Consider the following 21,474-nt stretch of genomic DNA (forward strand, 5'->3'; position numbering starts at 1 on the left):
GTCAACAAATGATAGGAGAGCCACGGGAGGTAGCAAGGCAAGAATATTTTAACTGACTGTTTACAGTCGATTTGAAAAAGAACTCATTTTGCAGTTTATTAATTAAGCAATAATACACTTGAGGGTGTGCTATAACGTGCAATGTTGGCACTGCTGTGCTGCGGTCGTAGACACGGGGTTGCAGGCAGAGTTCTGATCAGCACAGCAGGGTCAATATTACATCTTATAGCACAAACCTCGAGTGTATTATTGCGATTATACCACAATTCCATTATCGCAGTTTATTGAAAGAGCTTGAATTGAAAAGGAGGATGAAAAATACGATCTGTTTGGTTATAAACACTCTACAAGTTAAAATAGTTGCGTTGCTGCTTTGCTCGTAGCTGCACTGTTGTAAGCACTGCATTGTTGCTAAGTTAGCGTGGTAGCCTCTACTTTTGGCCATTTCAGTCAAAATTGTGAAAATATAAGCTTAAAACATGAAATATCTACATATCTAAAACAACATCTAATATAAACATAAATAAAAAGTCAAAACAAATGTGAGAGAGTGTTTATTTATGCTGTCACATTCAATTCAATTTGATTTGGGGCTTTAAATCTATGGTTCTTGAGTGGATCTTGTTGTGTGTGAGTATAGCCACTAAAGCAAGTACTCACCTTCTGACTTTTTACACATGCTGTAGTAGGTCTTATTGCAGAGGGTAGTTTTCCATGCTCCATATACATCCACATAAACACAGGGATGCTGCCCTGGTTCATATCTGTCCCACTTCTCCATATTCAAGTGGAATTTATCAATCCACAGGAAGTACCCATCTGTCTGTTCAAAAAACATACGTTAACATTTTTTTTTTTACTTTTATATTCTATATTTTTGTTTGGTATGCTTTATGACAGTAACACCATCCTCTGTCCTACCTCCATACTGTTAAGACCAATCCATATGGGTTGTCTGAATTCATGTGTCTGCAGCTCAATGTAGGACTGGGTGAAGGCGTCCCGAATGCTGGCCAGGTTTGCCCCCACAGACTGACAGTGACTCTGAGCTTCTTCCCAGGTCATGTTGGTTTTGACGAGCATGTATGAAGAATTTCCAAGCTTGATAAAAGTTCTGGGCACGTCTGTGGGACTTGGAGTGAATGAACGATCTGAATACAGAGTTAAAGCATGAAAAGGATACGCAAAAGGCATTTTAACAGTATCAGACAAAACACCTTAAATTCAGTGGTTTTTCATTATTGTAACAGTTTCCTGCTTGATATATTTATTCTTGGGTCATTCAAACTATGAAAAAAAAAAACATATGGAAGCATTTAGTAAACAAAAAAGTGTTAAACAAACCAGAATATTTTTTATACAGTGTTTTAGATTCTTCAAAGTAGCACCTCTTCTTTAGATGCCAGCTTTTAACATCTTGGCTGGATTTTATCAGTCAGCTTTATGAGGTAGAGACAACTGGAATTCAGGCTTTCAGTTAACAGCTGTGCTGAACCTCTGAAGAGCTAATTACTTAAATTTCTTGCCTCTTAACCCTTAGAACCCTACGGGCGAATTTTACATCCAAAATCGCACCTTGTGTTCTCAGCCTAATTACTCAGGAATCCCTTGACACATAAACACAAACCTCTAAAAATATCCCAGTGCAGTAAAGTATCTGCAAGAAATCCATTGAGAAAACAAATAAAAAATAAGATATCCTTTAAAGTTCCTTGTTTTATTCTTCCGATATAATTCTATTTATTTGCTCAAAACACATAATCAGATGTATTTACATTCACTCTCAGGTCTCTGAGTAAGTCACATGACGTCATCATCACCACTGATTCCTCAAAGTGTTGAAAAAAAAACTTTCACCACAACAAAAAAATACATGCAATTTGCTTTTTCCCCAACCAATATTATTTACTTCTAGTGCTTCAAACTAATTTATATGATGATTCAAACCAAAATAACCAAATAATACAAGTAAATTTCTTTGGATTTCTTTTTGCGTCCAAAGAAAAAGTGTGAAACTACCTATACTCAAACTAAAGCTAGGTATGGTGTGCGCACTACTTTATATAGTTTTTATTTTACTTGCACATTTTTTTCTAAGTAGTTATTTTGCTACTTAGATTTTTTTTTTATTAAGACTAAAAAGTTTACATTTTTGTATATAGTTTTCCTTGTGTGTCCTAAATAAAAGTGTTTTTCTCATCATTTTGTGGAATAACTCTTTATTATAATATTTGTTGCTATTATAATCAGCTGAAAATACATATCTGGTATAGTAAATCAGTTCAAGTCAAGTCAAGTCAAGAGGCTTTTATTGTCATTACATCTGAGTACAGGTACACAGTGTAATGAAATTACGTTCCTCCGGAACCATGGTGCAACATAGAACAACAAGCAATAGACAACATAAAGTGCAGGAGTGACGACAGTGCAACATAAAATTATAAAATTATAACACTAAATAACAATAACTACAATAAATACAAAGGATGAGACAATTTAAAGACAGTGACAGGACAGTGCAGTACTGATATGGTATAATAAAGTGTATAGTGAGTATAAGGCGCAGAGATATGTGACATACTGTGACATATATAACATGTATAATCACAGCAGTTACTGAGGTAGGGTTTATAGTTTTTAAGAGTGGCAGCAAATATTGCTGAAGGGAATAAAGTCATGTCAGCCTCTGTGTGCTGACTGGGTGTGTGTGTGTGGGTGAAGTTCAGTTCTTTGTGTGTGTAAAGGGGGGGGTGTACAGTTTATTTTTTGTGTGAGTGTTTTGGGTGAGTGGTGAGTGGGGTGGGGTTCAGTTCTGTCTCTGTGCGTTGAGAAGTCTGACTGCCTGGTGGATGAAGCTGTTGCAGAGTCTAGTAGTGGAGGCTCGGATGCTCCTGTATCTTCTGCCGGACGGCATCAGAGCGAAGAGTCCGTGTGTGGGATGGGTGGGTTCATTCACAATGCTGGTGGCTTTGCTGATGCAGCGTGTGGTGTAGATCTCGGTGATTGAGGGAAGAGGGACTCTGATGATCTTCTCAGCTGTCCGCACTATCCGCTGTAGGGTCTTGCAGTCTGAGGTGTTGCAGTTCCCAAACCAGATGGTGATGCAGGTGCTCAGGATGCTTTCTACAGTCCCTCTGTAGAACATGGTGAGGATGGGAGGTGGGAGATGTGCTTTCCTCAGTCTCCGCAGGAAGTAGAGGCACTGCTGGGCTTTCTTGGTTATGGAGCTGGTGTTGAGGGACCAGGTGAGGTTCTCTGCAATGTGAACACCGAGGAACTTGGTGTTTTCCACAATTTCCACAGCAGAGCCGTTGATGTTCAGCGGGTGGTGGACACCTGGAGCTCTCCTGAAGTCAATAACCATCTCCTTGGTTTTATCCACGTTTAGAGATAGGTTGTTGGTTCTGCACCAGTCTGTCAGCCACTGCACCTCCTCTCTGTATGCTGACTCGTCGTTCTTGCTGATGAGGCCAACTACAGTTGTGTCATCAGCGAACTTGATGATGTGATTTGAGCTGTACTTTGCAGTACAGTCATGAGTCAGCAGAGTGAACAGCAGTGGGCTGAGCACACAGCCCTGGGGGGCGCGGGAAGGTTAGTATACACACAATCGAGCAGGTTAGCTCCACGGGTTGGAAAATCCACATGTTGGTGAAAGCTGGGCAGCAGAGCCTTCAGATTACTGTGATTGAAATCACCAGCAACAATAAACAGTCCGTCGGGGTGTGAGTTCTGTAGTTTGGAGATAACAGTGTACAGTTCTTGCAGAGCGTTAGCATTAGCACTGGGTGCTACGTACACTGCTATTATGTACACACTGCTAAGCTCTCTGGGAAGATAGAATGGCCTGGCTCTGACTACAGCAAACTCCACAAGCGGCGAGCAGTAGCTGGAGATCAGCGCAGCGTTGTTACACCATGCTGTGTTGATGTAAACACACACTCCACCTCCACGAACCTTGCCCGAGAGACCGGCGTCGCGGTCCGCGAGGTAGCATAGCATGCCGCTCACCTCAATGGCGGAGTCCGTTAACCACGTCTCCGTGAAAAAAAACACACAGCAGTCTCTGAACTCGCGCTGGGTTGTCTGCTGGACCCGGAGATAGTCGATCTTGTTCGGCAGGGAGCAAACGTTGGAAAGAAGGAGAGATGGAACCGCTGGCCGGCTGGAGTTAGCCATTAGCTTAGCGCGGACTCCGGCTCTCTTACCGCGCTTCCGGCTCCTCGCGCACCGCTTGTGGAGAGACCTCTTCCGGCAAGCAGGCTCAGGCCTAGCGCGCGTAGCTCCGCTCGTAGTCTGTAAGTTCAGTTTTTTGTTGATTTTGCAGGTCTAGCAGGGTCTGTCGGTCGTAGGTTGTTCCCATAGCGAACTTTTGCATGATTGCGAGTTCAGATCGGATTATTTACACAAAAAACAAACAAAAGCACCGTGTTTTGCTTCCGGAGTAGCCGCTGCGACTGCTCGCGTCGCCGACAGGAAATCAAATCAATTATTATTTGGAATATTGGCCATATTGGTCCTGATTAAACTACTGAAATGCATAGGCTGCTCTGAGTGTCAGGTTTTTACTAATCTACATGTATCCTAGAGGTGTGATTATTAAGAAAAATAAATCCGCCTGATGCTCTCCATGTATTTTGTTTAAATAATAAAGCATGTAATGAACATGAATCATCAATATTCTCACGCTTTTAACTAATTTACACTCTAGTCTAAACATTTTTGAAAAGATATCTTAGGTGTGAATATATTTAAAGTCTAAACATTCAAAAATAAATAAAAAAAAAACAACAATTTTGACCAAAACTTGGCCAGTTCCAGTAAAATATAACAATTCTGCTTCCTTTTACATTTTAAATGATTATATTTTTGAGCAGCCGTATGACTTCACGAGTAAAAGAGCTCAGAGCATGTGACTGTCTGATATAATAACTGTGTTATAAGACCTGAAAGAGGAACTGACTAAAACACACCAAAACAGCCTAGGGTTCAAATGGTGGATGTGTTTGAGAGCATCAGTTGTGTTGTGAAGAGGTAGAGTTGGTATACAGTGGATAGTCCTATTTGAGTAACATTTAAAAACTACTCAACTAAAGCCCTATCTGGACGGGATACGTTTCTCAGGGGGGTCCTGGGGTAATTTTTTCTTTTATGGGGGTCCTCTGTGATTTTATGCCCATCTGGAAAGACCATGTAAGTGTTTTCCTCATTTGTCCTCTAAGAAAATTACAGGTTAAATTACCTACTGTGTTTCGCTTAACTCCAGTAATTTTAGTTCTGTTTTTCATCACCTCGCGTTTACTAAAATAGCCCAATAAAATTTGTCCACTTAAGCCACATAAACACAACAGTGGAAAGAGTGGAAAAGGAGGAGCTACTGAACGCAATGTCATGTGACTGAGAAAGCCTAAAAACTCACTGGTCCTCCTGTTTTTCAATTGCAGTCCTGATGCAAGAGTTTTATCACTGAGTAGAAATGTAAAATATTTTTCACAGACGCCCCCCTAAGAAACTAATCACACCCGAATAGGGCTTAAAGGACCACTATGTAAAAAATTTTCAGTAGTAAATTATAAAATGATCAGGATGTATCATCAGATATTAAGGAAACATGTTGAGTAAAAGTACTGGCAGCTCTTGTCAGCATGGCTTCAGCAGTAGGTTCCTATTTTAAGTGTGTAGTCCGTCCCGGGTTTTGTGTTTGTTTTGTCCTCTGACTGCTCCTGCTGCTAGTTTCCCAACACTAACTCCGCCCACCGAGGTTGCCAGCACTACAGCAGCGCAGCACAGCAAAGGAGCTAGCAGGGCTGGTTCAGTTAAACCTCAGCTGCTACACAGCTTAAAAAGCCTCAGCATGTCTCAAAAAAGCTCAGTGACCAAAGAAAGAATATAACAAGAGTGAATACTGGCAGTGAGTTTGAACTGTGGTGACTTAGAGCTCAAAAAGACTCCAATACTGACCCAGAGCTGCTACTTTTCTCCTGAACAGGTAAGCTAACTGGCTAGCTACCGCGGAGCTCGCGCGCGAGCTTTAGCTCTCCCTCGTGTAACATACAGTCAATATAACTCTAGATATGGGTTTTAGAAGAGTTTAGAATTGCTGTATTTCTCTTCTCCTCTCGCTCGTACGCTCCGCCTCTCCTACTAGCCTTAACATTCATTCAGCCTGCTGAATTTTGCAACCCAAATAAGTTTCGTGACTGGGGAGGGGTGGCGGGGCAGACTACTCTCTGTGGTGTTTTGAAATTGGACTGCTGTAGCCATTTCACACACTCGCTCTCAGGTCCTACATAATGCACCTTTAAGTCAAGAAAAAAGAATCCTCAAGTGCAGTCACAAAGACCATTAAAAATGTCATCAGGACCACCCCAGCAAAGGAAGACCAACAGTCTCAGAACCTCAGGCAAGAGCCTACTTTACAGCCTACTTTAATAGCCTGCTTTACAGACTATTTTGGTTTGTTTAACACTTGTAACTTTACTACATGATTCCTTATCCGTTTCTTCATAATCTGAATGATTTTAGTATTCATTAACATTGTAGGGAAAAAATGAACGAGAAGGTGTTTCCAAACTTTTAAATGTTACAGTAAATGAATTTGAAAAAGCTGACATTTTAAATAAAAAAATACCAATTGTTTACACTTACCAACAACACGACTGCAAATGTAACCACTGGTTTCGTTGCAACTTTTTGTCAACCATTTTCCTAGCTGAGCTCTTGCAGCCCCTCCCAGTACTCCACAGTATTGACCCTAAAAGAAAGAAAAACAATCTTCTCATAGCTATGATAACATAAAAATCATGAATATGCTCAAAAGGGAAACCATCTTTTTTTTGTTTAGGGAAAAAAAAAATATTAATGCATAAAAAAATGTTACCTTAAAGCCATACCTAAGCGTCCACATATCGTATTGCCTCTGTAATATTATAAAATAAAAGGACAATATAACAAATTAGTAGCCATAATAATACAAATATCACATAATAATATAGTATAATAGTATAATATTGTGTGAATGTAGTGCAGACTGGTTATAAAGGGTGTGTACGTCAATTGGTAACACTTTACTAATACTTAACAAATTATTACTTAACACTAGTTAAGGCAATATTAAGCATTACAACATTTTTTAAACTAATGTCTCAATTCGTAATTAATTAAACAGATTAACAACATAAAAATTTAGTAATGTTTTAGTAATGTGTGGATTGATAATTATTTGAGACATTACTTAACTTGAAGAATTTCCCCTTGGGGATCAATATCTATCTATCTATCTATCTATCTATCTATCTATCTATCTATCTATCTATCTATCTATCTATCTATCTATCTATCTATCTATCTATCTATCTATCTATCTATCTATCTATCTATCTATCTATCTATCTATCTATCTATCTATCTATCTATCTATCTATCTAACCATTTAATATTTTTTTTATTATTGTCATAAGTGCTGTTGTATGTGACCCATCAATTTGTTGAAGCACATGTTCTGTATAAATATATAGACGTGACAAACTGGACCTGTTTGTCAAACTGGACCAAACACTGTTGTCTCTCAATTGGAAATAAAATGTGGAATGACCATAATAGAGCCAAAAATGTGCCAGATGAAAAAAAAAAATACATCACAGTCTTAACTGATTTAATCGATGCCACTAAAGTTTACATATAAAAATAACCCACTAGCAAAGGGCCTTTTAATAACTACATCAATGACAAAATGTGAGTTTAGATGAACCCATTTATAGTTTAAAGTTGTAAAACCACATCTGTAATAATCATTGTATTTTTCATCTAACCCCTCTGTATTCTTTTTCCGTTTCTTCTTGTGCCCAGTCGCTGAACAAAACAGAACTTCCATCTGTCCATTTAAGTCTGTTTTGTACGAAAGAATTCAAGCCGTTCCATAAATCTGGGATGTTTGGGTCATCCATCTTGGAGGTTAAGAAAGCTGTAAAAAAAGAGAGTGTAGTGTAATGCTGGAATCTACTTCTTTTCTAAAGACGCATAAAAACTTATTTCTGGAATATATTAAATTATTAGCAACAGTCAGACTATTGTTATAAATTCCATCTTTTTTTACAAGCAATTTCCGAGCAACATTAATGACAACATAACTTATTCCCAAAATAAAAGCCACCTTAGTCTCTTAAATTTCAAATTAGTTTTCAGTAGTTCTTTCTTGATCCAGCAGTTAACATACATTTACTACATTACATACATAATGACCTATGAGCTTTGTAAATGTCTAGAATTAATTGGGACATATTATGCAAAACTCCCTTTTTGCACGCTTTTGTATTTCCACTGGGCTCTCGACTGCCCAGTTAAACATCCATTTATCTGTTTCTATCACAGTTAAACTAGAACTAGCTTGTTCATGTTTTGCTATTTAACACAAGCTAACACTAGTGTTAAATGCTCAGTATAAACATAGTGAGTGGCCAGCAACAGCTTAAAATTGCATAAAATTGACAGAGCCCTTAAATGGCTCATTCTGAAGGGCACTGAAACCAGCAAGAATAGAGTTGAGAGTGATTTTATGAACATGTTTTGTGTAGCCTATTCTTCATTAACTTATGTAAAAAGGTATTATATGCTCCCTTTAAATGCTAGATATAACTGGTCATGATATAACATTTCTGCTTTCCTTATTATTCTCTTTTATTCTCTTTTTATCACACTGCAAACTGTAACAGATCATGAGTGGATAATGCTTCTTTCCCTCCCTCTGTGCTCTGTTCTTATACCGCATTCCAAGCAATTAGAAATACATTTCCGTCAAAATACTACAACATTATTCTCCCGTAATATTGCAGCTTTAATCTTATAATATTATGACTTAAATCTCATAAATTAGGACTTTATTCTCAAAGTGAACTGTTTTTATTTTTTTTTTAATCTCATGACTTTGTTCTCGAAGTGAACTGTTTTAATTTTTTTAAGAGTGGCCCAAATAAAAACATTTTACTTTTAAAATAAAGCTATAATATTGCGAGACTATAGTCATAGTATTACAAAATTAAAACAGTCACAGTATTTTGAGGGAAATGTAGTTCTAACTGCTTAGACTGTAGTTTAAGAACGGAGCATGGATGAAAGAAAAGGAGCATTTTCCACACATGACCTGTTACAGGGCTGCTGTGATTACCACCAGTTATCTATTGTAACAGTTAGATAATACCAGTGATGGTATAGTTACTTTGAAAAGTTTTTTTAATAAAAATAAAAGACAATTTCTCTTGAATTAACTTAACATAAATATTTTTATAAAAAATAAATTAGGGTCTTTCTTGATTTCTCTTAACATAAATACTTGTTTTTATAAAAAAATATAAAAATAAGGAAAGTCTTTCTTGACCTGACATATTTAACACTGTAAAACTGAATATTGAACCTGTTGTTCTCTGCAGGGCAGCAAGGAGTGGTTTTATAAAACAAAACCGTGTATATGGTCTAGGCCAGGGATCACATATATGCGGACTGCGATCCGGGTCCGGACCCAAACCAATAAACTACTGAGAAGGATTTAATTTTGACAGTGTTCATTTAAAGCACCGGAACTTTTCTTGTCTTTACGCTATACACGCTATGCGGCACAATAAACTCACAGACCAATCACGTGTGGTGTAAAATCTTCAATCCTCGGCCAATCAGATCTGTGCAGACCGCTGCCCTGGCTAGTGAATTGGGACGCGGCCGGGAAAAAAAGCCTTTATAAGGAGATAGGGAGCCCGAGAACTGGCGGAAAAGCGATAATGGGCGTAAACTATAGCACGCCGAGCGCGAGAGAGAGACAGGGGAGTGCGGTGAGTAAACCAATGGTTGTACCTCATTAACAGAAGCGAGGCGCTTGTGATTGTGAGGGGGGCGGAGGTGGGATGGGGAAACGAGTGCGGTGGCTGTGTGTGTGTGAGTGTGTGAGGTGGAGAGAGAGAGTAATGCACAGTGACTTGGATAAGTAACTTTAATCTGATTTCTGGATTGGAAATAGAAACGCGTTAGATTCCTCGTTGCTGAAAAAAAGGGTCAGGGTACTAAGTAACACATTAGTGACATCACCGGATAATACAGTGTCCAGATTTTGCTGTGGTGGCATTGTTACCAGTAGCCTGAAGGCTTTACCATCACTGAATTCATCTCACCTTGCTGGAGTCTTTTATTAATGGATGCTAGATTTCCTCCAATACTTTTGCAGTATGATCTGGCTTCAGTCCAGGTTTTCAGATCCAGTCCTATCTTGTAACACTGTGAGAAAACAAAAAGACGTTACATATGTACACAGGTATCTGACAAACCAAAGAGTAGAACTTAAAGAGATGTAACAGTACATATATTCTGTACAATTTACCATGGTAAGGGGGGCAGGGGCAGCTGCAACTAAAGATCAGTTATGCAGAATGCCAGTTTTCCCTCCCTAATACCAAAGCTCTTTTACTCTTTTTGGGAGATTTTGGCTCAAGCTTTGTTTAACTATAGCCTATATTAACCCTCCTACTATCCTCACATTTATTATTACCCCTTATTCTCTGAATCAATATTATCCCAGCAATTTAAAACAAAATGTTATTATTTTATTACATTTAAATGAACTTGTTAGCAAAGCTTATTTGCCAGTTCTGTATTTGATAAATTATCAGCAATTCTCACATTATTATAATGTTATATTAGTATTCTGTAAGTTATATTATAAGTATTGTGTTGTTAGATCAGGCCTAAAGTAAAGGGACATTTAGATAAAGATTATACAACTGAATGTTATAGTGACCTTAACATTATTATCACCCACATGTCTGTAAAAAAATATATGTCTTATGTTTTATGCATATAAAACAACCTTAATAAAACAATCATTGAAATTAAAATAATTTTAAATTTTAAAATGTATCATCTTCATCAAATTAAGAAAAGAAAATAAATATGAATCACAAAACAAATGTCAACCATTTTATTAAGATTTTGAACATTGACCCCAAAGATAGTAGGAGGGTTAAACTAATTATAACTCAACAGTAAACATAAGAGCTGCTTCTTAGGCTAATTAAAAAAATATGTAAAAAATGTAATAAAAGTTTACATTTCACAGCTTAATGCAGTAATAACTATCTCAGGGAGGAAAATATAACTTGAACATGGAGCATTTTGTTTCACATGTTTCACAACTCTCTGATAGGAAACCCAGGGCCCTATTTTACAGCTTGCACAAGGCATGCTGTAAGGTTTATTGCTATCTTACACCCTCCAAAAAGTCTATTTTCACACCTTTTGCCTGCGCCATTTAAATACCGTCAGAGCTTACGAATATATCTACGGTGACAGGTGTGGTGAACTGGAAATGAGGTGTGTTCAGGTAAATTTCTGCTCTATTGCTATCTTGCCATTGGAAAACACAGGTGAGCCATTTACTGAAAAGGCCAGTTTCCTCTGCTGAATTGCGTGGAAACGCTGCACCATTAAAAATAATCTGCCAACTCTGTTTTATAGGGGTTTTCAAACCAGCACTATTTGTTCCGGTTAAAACTGCAATGCAGTTCCCCATGCTACATTCACTACTCACAGCCGCACGTTTATTACGTGTACATCTGAACTGCACCTCCAAATGCTGTGTTTAAAAAAAACACAGAAGCAAATTATCAACATTCTGCGTAAAGCAGCTTCACACTGCACAGATATACACGCTGGAACACAGCCGTATATTTACTTTCTTTCTCACAAGCCAGACAGTTCTGACCAATCAGAGTCCACAGCTAGTTTGCGAGGTTTATTGGTAAACATTTTGGTGTGTTTAGATTTGTGCCTGTGTGAAACCAAACCAACCAGAGGGAAAAAAACGCTCCAAGTAAACCAACTCATCAACTGATCCGGAACATAGAAACCAACTACAGGTAAGAAAACGCCCCTAAAGGGAATGGCAAGTGACACACTGATTGGTTCATTTCACTTTATGGTTAATTTCCCTTTACACACTTATGATTCATTAAAAGAATTAGTACACGCCTTTTGCGTGTTTTGAGCTGCACAAGGTATACTTATCCCATCGTTATGATAGCAAAGACACATTGAAATGCTCTAAATCAAGGTGTGCTGATTGCAGTTGACATCTCTAAAAGAGGGCACACTATCATTTTTGTACTTTTTGTATCGTGATGAGAACCAAACAGTTACTTTTGGGTCCCATTACATCCCCAGTAGAACATAATGATACATAAAACTGTCCATTCCATTTACTGCAACTCACAGAAATGTAGTATTTTTTAAGTTTTAAAGAATGTACTATAAGTGATCAAGTGCTTAAAGTAAAACCTCTTTCACCTTTTCCTGAAATTGCATCCAGTCAGGAGCACAGCCTCCTGTGGGGGGATCAGTGGGGACAGCAGTGGCATTAGACGGGATAGATCCACTGCGCTCACAGACAAGCCCTTCAGGATCACCACAGTTCTGAGTTTGCCAAAGCCCTGAAAAAAGAAACAGTAAACTGTGATTTTTCAATTAATCAGATATTTCATTAATCAGTTTGATTTTTCACAGATTATATTGGTAGAAGTTAGTCAGGAAGGGGGAGAACTACGGCTCTGCTAATATTATCCAAAGATCGCTAGTTCAAATCCTGTGTCATGCTGCTTACCATCAGCAGCCGGAGTCAGAGCGAGCACAATTGGTCTTGCTCTTTCTGGTGGGCAGATGTTGCTCTCTCTTTCCACATCACTGCTAGTGTGATGTCGGTCAGCACAGACTTCTGCTAGCTGATGTATTGAAATCTAAAGCATGCTGGCAACCCAGTTATGCTACATCAGTGTCAGTTGGAAAAGAGGCGGAGTCTGTCTTGACCTGTGCCAGAAGAGGCAAATGATAGCCCTCATCCTCCTAGTGTTGGGGCATTAGTAGTGATAGTTTACATGTAGAAATGAAACCCCAAGTGTCACATGTTAGCGTGGGTCTGTCCTGTGTTTTTCCTCTTTTGGTTCAATGTGCTTCTGCCCTCTGTTTTCCTGTCTTGTGTTCCCAGCCATGTGCTTATTTTGAGCAAATGCCATTGTTTTGTTGTTGCTCTGTCTCCACCCTAACCCTTAGACAAGACACTTTGTGTCTTGTTTGTAACCCTGCCCCCTCATTATTCTGGCCCAGGTGTTTCTCACTCTCCATGTGTATTTAAGCCCCTCTGTTTCAGTGTTCCTCGCGGAGTCTTTTGTGTGCTACCTTGCTGTGGTTTTTGTCAGGTTGGTTTTTGAGTCTAGTATTACTGTTTTCTTAGTTTTGATTATTCTTTGATCTCATCTTTGTTGTGTTTGCTTTCTGTTTTATTTGCTAGAGTTTACTGTTTAATATTTATTAAAGTTAATATCCGCACTAACGTCCATCCTCTCCACGTCCCTGCGTGACACCAATACAGTGGCTCATTTTGTGTTGTGTTTAAACCCCGCCCACTAGATGGCAGTGTTAAGATCCCATTGTTATTATTGCACACAGGGTAATCTTTTATTTTATTTAGAATTCATAAACATGATAGTTTTTTTTTTGTATTTAAACAACTGCAGTATATTAAATTGTCAGGTTTTTGCCAATACATATACAGCTGAGGACTTTATTTTCTAAATAAGTTTCTCTGATTTTGCTATTTATAGGTATATGTTTGACTAAAATGAACCTTGTTGTTTTATTCTATAAAATACAGATTCCCTAATTCCAAATAAATTAGAGCATTTATTTGCAGAAAATGAGAAATGGCTAAATTAACAAAAATAGATGCAGACCTTACAGACATCAAACAATGCAAAGAAAACAAGTTCATATTCATAAAGCTTTTGAGTTCAAAAATCAATATTTGGTGGAATAACGCTGTTTTTTAATTACAATTTTCATGCATCTTGGCATGTTCTCCTCCACCAGTCTTACATACTGCTTTTGGATAACTTTATGCCTTTACTCCTGGTGCAAAATTTCAAGCAGTTCAGCTTGGTTTGATGGCTTCTGATCATCCATCTTCATCTTGTTTCTATTCCAGAGTTTTTTTATTTGATAAAATCTAAGAAACTTTATGAAATTAATTATTATATAAAAACAGTGATATTACAATTAGATATTCAGTATAGCGAGGGGAGTTTCCATGTAAGACACAATTATAACAGAACATATGCTTTTAAAAAAGTGTGACCTCATAATCGTCTATAATCTAAGGCAAAATTACAAGTAGTAAATAGAAATTGTAAATAATATAATAATATAATTTCCAACTCCAATAAATGTCATATATACATACAATATTCTATAAATACATTCTTTGGCAGTTTCAATTGTTTAAGTTTATCCTCCGTAGTGATTACATACCTTGAAATCTGGTCATTTTTACACAGTGTTCATCACTGTTCAAAAAGGCTGGCTGGTTTTGTAGCCAAGCTTGGTATACCACTGGTGTTCCATCCAACCACCTTTAACAAAAAAAACAACAAAAAAAAAAACAATTACACAACTTAACTTCTTTCTGTAAACATTTGAACAGTGTGCTTCAAAATCTGGAGATTTTAATTATGTTTTAAACTTACGAAACAGACTTGTCCAGATCAACATGCATACCAATATAAAACGCATTCTTTCTTTCTTTAACCTGTTAACACACAAGCGATAGTCTGTTCCATTTGATCACAGTATAAACTGCAGTCTTTTTTACTGTAATGACTGAAAACATTTTACCAGCAACCTTACCAGATGCCACAGAAACACCCTCTCCTCGTCATCATTAATGACCACAAGATCACCATGTATGCCCTTACAGATCCTCCGTCCTTCTTCCATTGAGAAAGATTTCTCAGAGAAATAGTACTGATTGTCCTTGAATATGATCCAGTCATCTTCTGTTTTATTATAAGCTGAGAAAGCAAATAAAGTCATTTATTTACACAAAACAGGAACAATTTTGGGATCTGTGGATTGCTCATTAGTTTGGTGACTTACATTTACGTGTGATGTCTACCTCCTTTGGTATCTCACCTAGAGGAAATAAAAGCCAGACTGAAGGTTGGTCTAGTGTGATTAATTTCAAGTGCTAACCTCAAACCAGGTTCCATACAACAATTCCAAAATGGCATTTTATAGATTTTCAACACAATTATTATACAGCACTGGAAAAAATAGGAGACCACTTAAAAATGATGAGTTTCTTTAATTTAACCAAATTAAAAACCTCTGGAATATAATCAAGAGGAAGATGGATGATCACAAGCCATCAAACCAAACTGAACTGCTTGATTTTTTTCACCAGGAGTGGCATTAACTTGTCCAAAAGCAGTGTGTAAGACTGGTGGAGGAGAACTGAAAGCTCCGCGTAGGTTCTAGCGGGAAACTCGAAATCACGCCACTTTTCTCAGCCAATCACCAACTCCCACCTGTCCTTAAAAGACCTCCCTCATACCTGTTCTCCCCTGCTTGCAGACGCTGACATACGTTTTCGGGCGCCGGTCGTTGCCGCGTGGCTTCATGGTGTTTCTGCCATTTGTCATTACCTTGCTCTCAGTTTGCCGTTTTCGCCCGTCTGCGTGGCTGCTCGTTCGTAGTTGGCTAGATTTCCTGCTCGTAGGATCCATGTTGGTTTGTATTGCTCTCTGTTCTGTCGCCGGCGTTTCGGTTGGATCCTCGCTGTGTTTGCTGTTGGCGGTCTGGGTTCCTGTTTTGCTGGATCACGTGACCGTGTCGCGCTTGCCTTCGAGGCTTGCTGCTCTGATGCTTTGTCTCGGCTCGCAGCCGTGTGCTGAATCGTGCTGGTTGTTTCGGCTCAGTGTCGATTCTGTGGCGTTCTGGTCTAGTGCTGAGGCTTTTCTCGGCGGTGTTCGGATAGTTTCTTGGTGTTTCTGCGTTTTCCACGGCTCTGTCCGGTGCCTGTGGCTGAGTTTGTACGATTCGCTCGAGAAGTCTGGGCTGGATGGCTGTTTTTTAAACCCGCTCCTGCTGGCACCCGATAGTTTTAGCCCCGCGCCCGCCCTCCTTTTTTTACGTTTCTGCCGCTCCGCACGCCTGCTTGTGTTGCTTACGTTTAGTGCTCGAAATTAACTTGGGTTTTTTATTGAACCGGCAATGTGGCGCTGATAGCCTGCTCCCTTCCTACTGTCCACACACACACGCCCACGCCTCAGCGGAGCTGACCCTTCAGGCACTGCTTGCAAGGTGTTTCGTTCATGCAGCACCACAACCTAATTTGATCGATGATTAATAACCTTAGTGTACTTGGTTAATCCTCGTTCGTTGTGATCTCATTCTCGCGACGCTCCTATGGTTCGTTTATCGGTCTTGGGCTTTGCTGTTGCTGAATGTTATTGATGTGTCGTTCGCACTCGATCCGGCTCAGGAGCCGACTCTTCGAAGTCACCAATTGGACCCGGCTCTATTATGGGTGCCGTTTTCTCCATTTTATGTACCTTCGTATTTTACACTAGAAGCACTGTATTTGATATTTGTATTGTGGCGCTTTTTTGTTATGGAGCTGCTTTAATACTTTTTCGTATTGGGTGATTGTATTGACTGTTTCATTTGTTAAGTTATTTTGTCGAAGTGGCGCTATTTTGTAAATTTCATAATTGGTTGTAATACGTTTTTTATTATAAAGCATTGTTATGCAGCTGTTTTGCTCGTCGCAAGTGCCTATTGCGCTGCTTCTTATCTCGGACCGTACCCGTTCAATTGCTTTTCTGTACTCGCTTCCGCGCTGCTTATTGTCTCGGGCCGTGCCCGCTCTAATGCTTTAATGACTCGCTGTCCGCGTTGTTTACCTCGGGCCGTGCCCGCTCTAATGCTTTGCTGTACTCGCAGCCCGCGTTGTTTCTTATCTCGGGCCGTGCCCGCTCTAATGGTTTACTGTACTCGCAGTCCGTGTTTATTATCTCGGGCCGTGCCCGCTCTAATGGTTTACTGTACTCACAGTCCGCGTTGTTTATTATCTCGGGCCGTGCCCGCTCTAATGGTTTACTGTACTCGCAGTCCGCGTGGTTTATTATCTCGGGCCGTGCCCGCTCTAATGCTTTGCTGGCTCGCAGTTCGCGTTGTTTATTGTCTCGGGCCGTGCTCGCTCTAATGCTTTACTGTACTCGCTGTCCGCGTTGTTGTCTCAGGCCGTGCCCGCTCCGCTGCTTGATTGGACTCGTGTCCGATGCTGCTTGTATAAGAAACACTCGGATGTACAGTACTGCACAGGTTCTCGATTACGTGATTCGTGGACTGCACTGACTTCTTACCTGGTCTAATTCTGGTGATTTGCTGCCTTTTATTGGGTTAATTTTGTGTTGCCTGTGCTATGTTTTGTTTCGTGATTGGCATGTACCTTTCTTGCAGAATTTCTTCTTTTACGATGCCGTGTTTTAACGTATTAATCAACGCCGTGGGCAGCGGTTGCTATTGCCTTAGAACTTTTTTAGTGGCCGAAGTTTTGCGCATTTACCGATCACGGGTTGCTTCGACGTACTGCTGTGCAAATTACGTACCTCAATGTTAAGTATCCGATCCGGTTTGTCGTTGCTTTATGTCTTATGGTTTGTGCTGATGTTACTTTCCCTGGTCCTTTGGTTTTGGGGGTGTTCTCCAAGGACAGTCTGTCCTTGGTTCTGCATTTGGTGCTTCCCGACATTTGTTTTGACATTAATTTCGCTTCCTGTTATATTTGCTTTGTTCGCATCATGACTTACAAGGTGTCTAATAACAATCATCAGTAAAATGTTATAGCAGTCAATGATAATGGAAAGTCTTTTAATTCTCGGGCCGTGCCCGCCCTAATACCCACTGGACTCGTAGTCCGCGCTGCTGCGATCGCGGGCCGTGCCCGCTCTATTAACCCTGGACTCGTAGTCCGCGCTGCTGCGATCGCGGGCCGTGCCCGCTCTATTAACCCTGGACTCGTAGTCCGCGCTGCTGCGATCGCGGGCCGTGCCCGCTCTATTAACCCTGGACTCGTAGTCCGCGCTGCTGCGATCGCGGGCCGTGCCCGCTCTATTAACCCTGGACTCGTAGTCCGCGCTGCTGCGATCGCGGGCCGTGCCCGCTCTATTAACCTGGACTCGTAGTCCGCGCTGCTGCGATCGCGGGCCGTGCCCGCTCTATTAACCTGGACTCGTAGTCCGCGCTGCTGCGATCGCGGGCCGTGCCCGCTCTAATAACCACTGGACTCGTAGTCCGCGCTGCTGCGATCGCGGGCCGTGCCCGCTCTAATAACCACTGGACTCGTAGTCCGCGCTGCTGCAGTCGCGAGCCGTGCTCGCTCTTATACCCTCACCCATCTTGTTCGGGATACCTGATGTCTGAGTAAGTAATTTACGTACATATATATCTATTTATTTATATATCTATTTAATATATCTATAAACAACTGGAGGCGGTTGTAAGATTTTATACAGACGTCAAATGAATATACTGTTATAACGTACTGCCACGACAGCTCGCGCTCGCTCAAATATCCTACTCCTTATGCTCCTAGATATCAACACAGGCCGTGCCCGTTCCTATGCTCATTAGACTCCTAATCTGAGTTTTTTCTGCACAGCGGGCCGTGCCCGCCCTTATAGCCTTTGGACTCGTAGTCCGCGTTTTGCTGCACAGCGGGCCGTGCCCGCTCTTATTCCCTTTGGACTCGTAGTCCGCGTTTTGCTACGACGGCGTCCAAAAGTTGTGCCCCTCAAAGGCTTAATGTATTGTTAGTCCGCAGTGTTTTCTCATGCTGATCACGTCAACGTTACGCTTATCATACGCTTCTAAAATAGCCTCAAGCAGTGTATACAAGTACTTTGTATACAACGAACCTAATAAATGTATGCTATCAAAACATGAGCGCAACTACTGTAATGCACACGTACTCAGCAAATAACACTTTAATCTTGAACACCTTATTCAAGCTTGTTTATAACTGTTTTCCTTCCAGAATACGTGAACCAGGTAAAGGATCCTCCTGTGGGTAATTATATCTTTTATATTTTTGGGGATAGGCTCCGCCCCCGCCGTACAAGTACGGCAGGATCTGCGAGGTTCCAGACGCTGCGGACCTGGGCTTCGACGGGGCTTTCGCCAAAGACTCTATATACACTATTCACTATTACTAATTGTCATACGTGTTTATTGGGATTAAATCTTTCTTGCTGCACTTTGTTTCTAGAGTTTTCCTGTTAGAACATGTCAAGATGCATGAAAACTGTGATTAAAAACCAGATATGGATTTCTGATCTCTTAAAACTTTGAGTATGAATGTGATTTATTTGCATTACTTGAGGTATGAAAGCTCTGCATCTTTTTTGCTATTTCGGCCATTTCTCATTTTCTGCAAATACATGCTCTAATTTACAATATTTTTATTTGGAATTTGGGAGAAATGTTGTTCATAGTTTATAGAACAAAACAAAAATGTTCATTTTACTGAAACATATATCTATAAATAGCAAAATCAAAGAAACTGATTCAGAAACTGAAGTGGGCTCTTAATTTTTTTTCCACAGTTTTTGTTACAGAACACTAGTGAACAACTTATGTAGACCCAAAGCATGTAGGGGGAAAGATCTAACATTTGAAAGGTGCTGTGGTCAGATGAGGCCAAAGTTGAACCTTTTGGTTTAAATGCAAATTGCATTGAAACTGGGAAGGAGATGCGCAAGACAATTACCATAAACATCAAGCCAGAGCTACAGTAGAATTGTTTAGATCAAAGAATATTAATGTGTTAGAATGGCCCAATCAAAGTCCTGACCTAAATACTACAGAGCTTCTGTGACATGACCATTACTGTTCAGAGATGCTCTCCATACAACCTGACTGAGCTTGAGCCATTTTGCAAAGAAGAATGAGCAAAAATCTCAATCTTGCCTCTCAAAGTTGGTAGAGACATACCCCAAAAGACATGCAGCTGTAATTGCAGCTTAAAAATGTTGCTTCACTTCACAATTTTGTGCTATTTTGTGTTGGTTTATCACTCAAATGAACCCTGGCAAGCTTTTTAACACAAAGATATTTGCATATTTAGCTTATTTTACCTTTTTGAATCTCACAAAACCAGTCCATCCTTTCATCACAACTTATGTCATTCCATTCTTCAGGCATACTCATCCAAGACTTATCTTGGAGCTTCACACAATTTTCAACATTATTTAAATTGTTTGGTTCTCCATTGCTCCAGTTTTCATAGGAGGACTGAAAAAATGGGGGAAACACAGAATGAAATAGAGATGAATTTAGTCCCTGCATTTCTCAGATTAGCCTCTTTCCTCCACTTTATATGTGACCGCTAAAGAGGGTTTAAACCATACTCACAGAGGAACCATCACTCCATTCGTAACCAGCAGAGGGGTCCTGGATGCTGTAGCCAATCCACGCTGGGGTTAACCTGTGAATATAAAATGAAAGTAAATTCCTTTATCATGGCCTGCCAAAAATGAAAAATGTGTCCACACCTGTTTAAATGTCTGTTTTATTTTTCTGGATTAAGTCTAGTTTGGAGAGTTTTTTATTAAAAATAGCCTACATCTGGTCTTAATCCCTGGATGAGAAACTGACCCTTAAAGTTAAAATGACTCCCAACGTGAAGTTAAAGTACCGATCCGCATCCATAAAACTAAGGGCCCTATCGTACACCCCGCGGAAGGCGTGTAGCGTGGCGCGTTGCCATCGTACACCCCGTCAACAGTCCCTTTTTACGCCTTGCGCAGGCGTCCTTAAAATAGCAATGATTAGCATTTTTGGCGTGTTTGTATCTTGGCGACGAAAAAAACAGATTGCGCGATTGATCCTGTGAAAGGACGTCGAAATTCACCTGTCAGTGGCGCAGCCAAAACTGAATCGCGATCTGATCACCCTGCACCTTGCGCTCAAAAAAACCCCCACACAATCACTTCTTTACCACAGTAAAAAAAAAAAAAAAACTTACCCAGAGCCTTCAGCAATTAACTATAAAAATAAAATATACTTAACAATCTGCTATTTATTTCTGTAAGTTAAAAGGATTTATATTTCTGTTCGGTACACAGACTTAATATATCAGATATATGTATACTTATTAATATAATTTCAACAGATGCTTATTCTCACTCAAATGCTGGAGTTTTTGAAATGGAAAATTAAAAGGGAAAAGCACTTTGACTGAACATAAATTTATTTAATTTCACTTTGCTATTATTTAACTGAAATTCACTTTTATATCTGAAAACATAAAGCGCATTGTCATCCTGGCGTCTGAGGCTGCCCGTCAATTATATAAAACTTAAAACATTTGAAATACACAGAAATATAAAGCTATATGTTGGCATTCGTTTCTTTTTACCAGGGCAAATGTATTAAATTATTAAATATATTAATTTAGCTAGATAAAATCTTGTCCAGCGCTCTGAAATGTCAGGCACGCAAAGCAAAGCTTGCAGCTCGCATGGCATTGCGCGCAGAATAACCTGTCTTCTAAAAAAAAAGCGTTGTAATAAATAAGGAAAATGCAATGAACTCACTATTAAAGCC

The 21,474-nt window shown here is 39.7% G+C and overlaps 1 protein-coding gene across 1 annotated transcript in view; it reads right to left on the reverse strand.

Moving 5' to 3' along the window:
- The window catches only part of LOC103027534 (macrophage mannose receptor 1), a 58,294-nt gene that overhangs the window by 14,645 nt on the left and 22,175 nt on the right, over positions 1-21,474 (reverse strand). The window contains exons 14-26 of the mRNA XM_049482824.1: positions 20,281-20,353; positions 20,004-20,160; positions 14,962-14,997; positions 14,713-14,876; positions 14,553-14,614; positions 14,338-14,438; positions 12,325-12,467; positions 10,158-10,260; positions 7,812-7,963; positions 6,881-6,919; positions 6,649-6,754; positions 922-1,151; positions 661-823 (exon numbers count right to left, since the gene is read on the reverse strand). Coding sequence (XP_049338781.1) covers positions 661-823; positions 922-1,151; positions 6,649-6,754; positions 6,881-6,919; positions 7,812-7,963; positions 10,158-10,260; positions 12,325-12,467; positions 14,338-14,438; positions 14,553-14,614; positions 14,713-14,876; positions 14,962-14,997; positions 20,004-20,160; positions 20,281-20,353 — 1,529 coding nt within the window. The remainder of the gene's footprint in view (positions 1-660; positions 824-921; positions 1,152-6,648; positions 6,755-6,880; positions 6,920-7,811; positions 7,964-10,157; positions 10,261-12,324; positions 12,468-14,337; positions 14,439-14,552; positions 14,615-14,712; positions 14,877-14,961; positions 14,998-20,003; positions 20,161-20,280; positions 20,354-21,474) is intronic.

This window comes from Astyanax mexicanus, chromosome 8 (genome assembly GCF_023375975.1).
Source record: "Astyanax mexicanus isolate ESR-SI-001 chromosome 8, AstMex3_surface, whole genome shotgun sequence".
NCBI classification, from domain to species: domain Eukaryota; kingdom Metazoa; phylum Chordata; class Actinopteri; order Characiformes; family Acestrorhamphidae; genus Astyanax; species Astyanax mexicanus.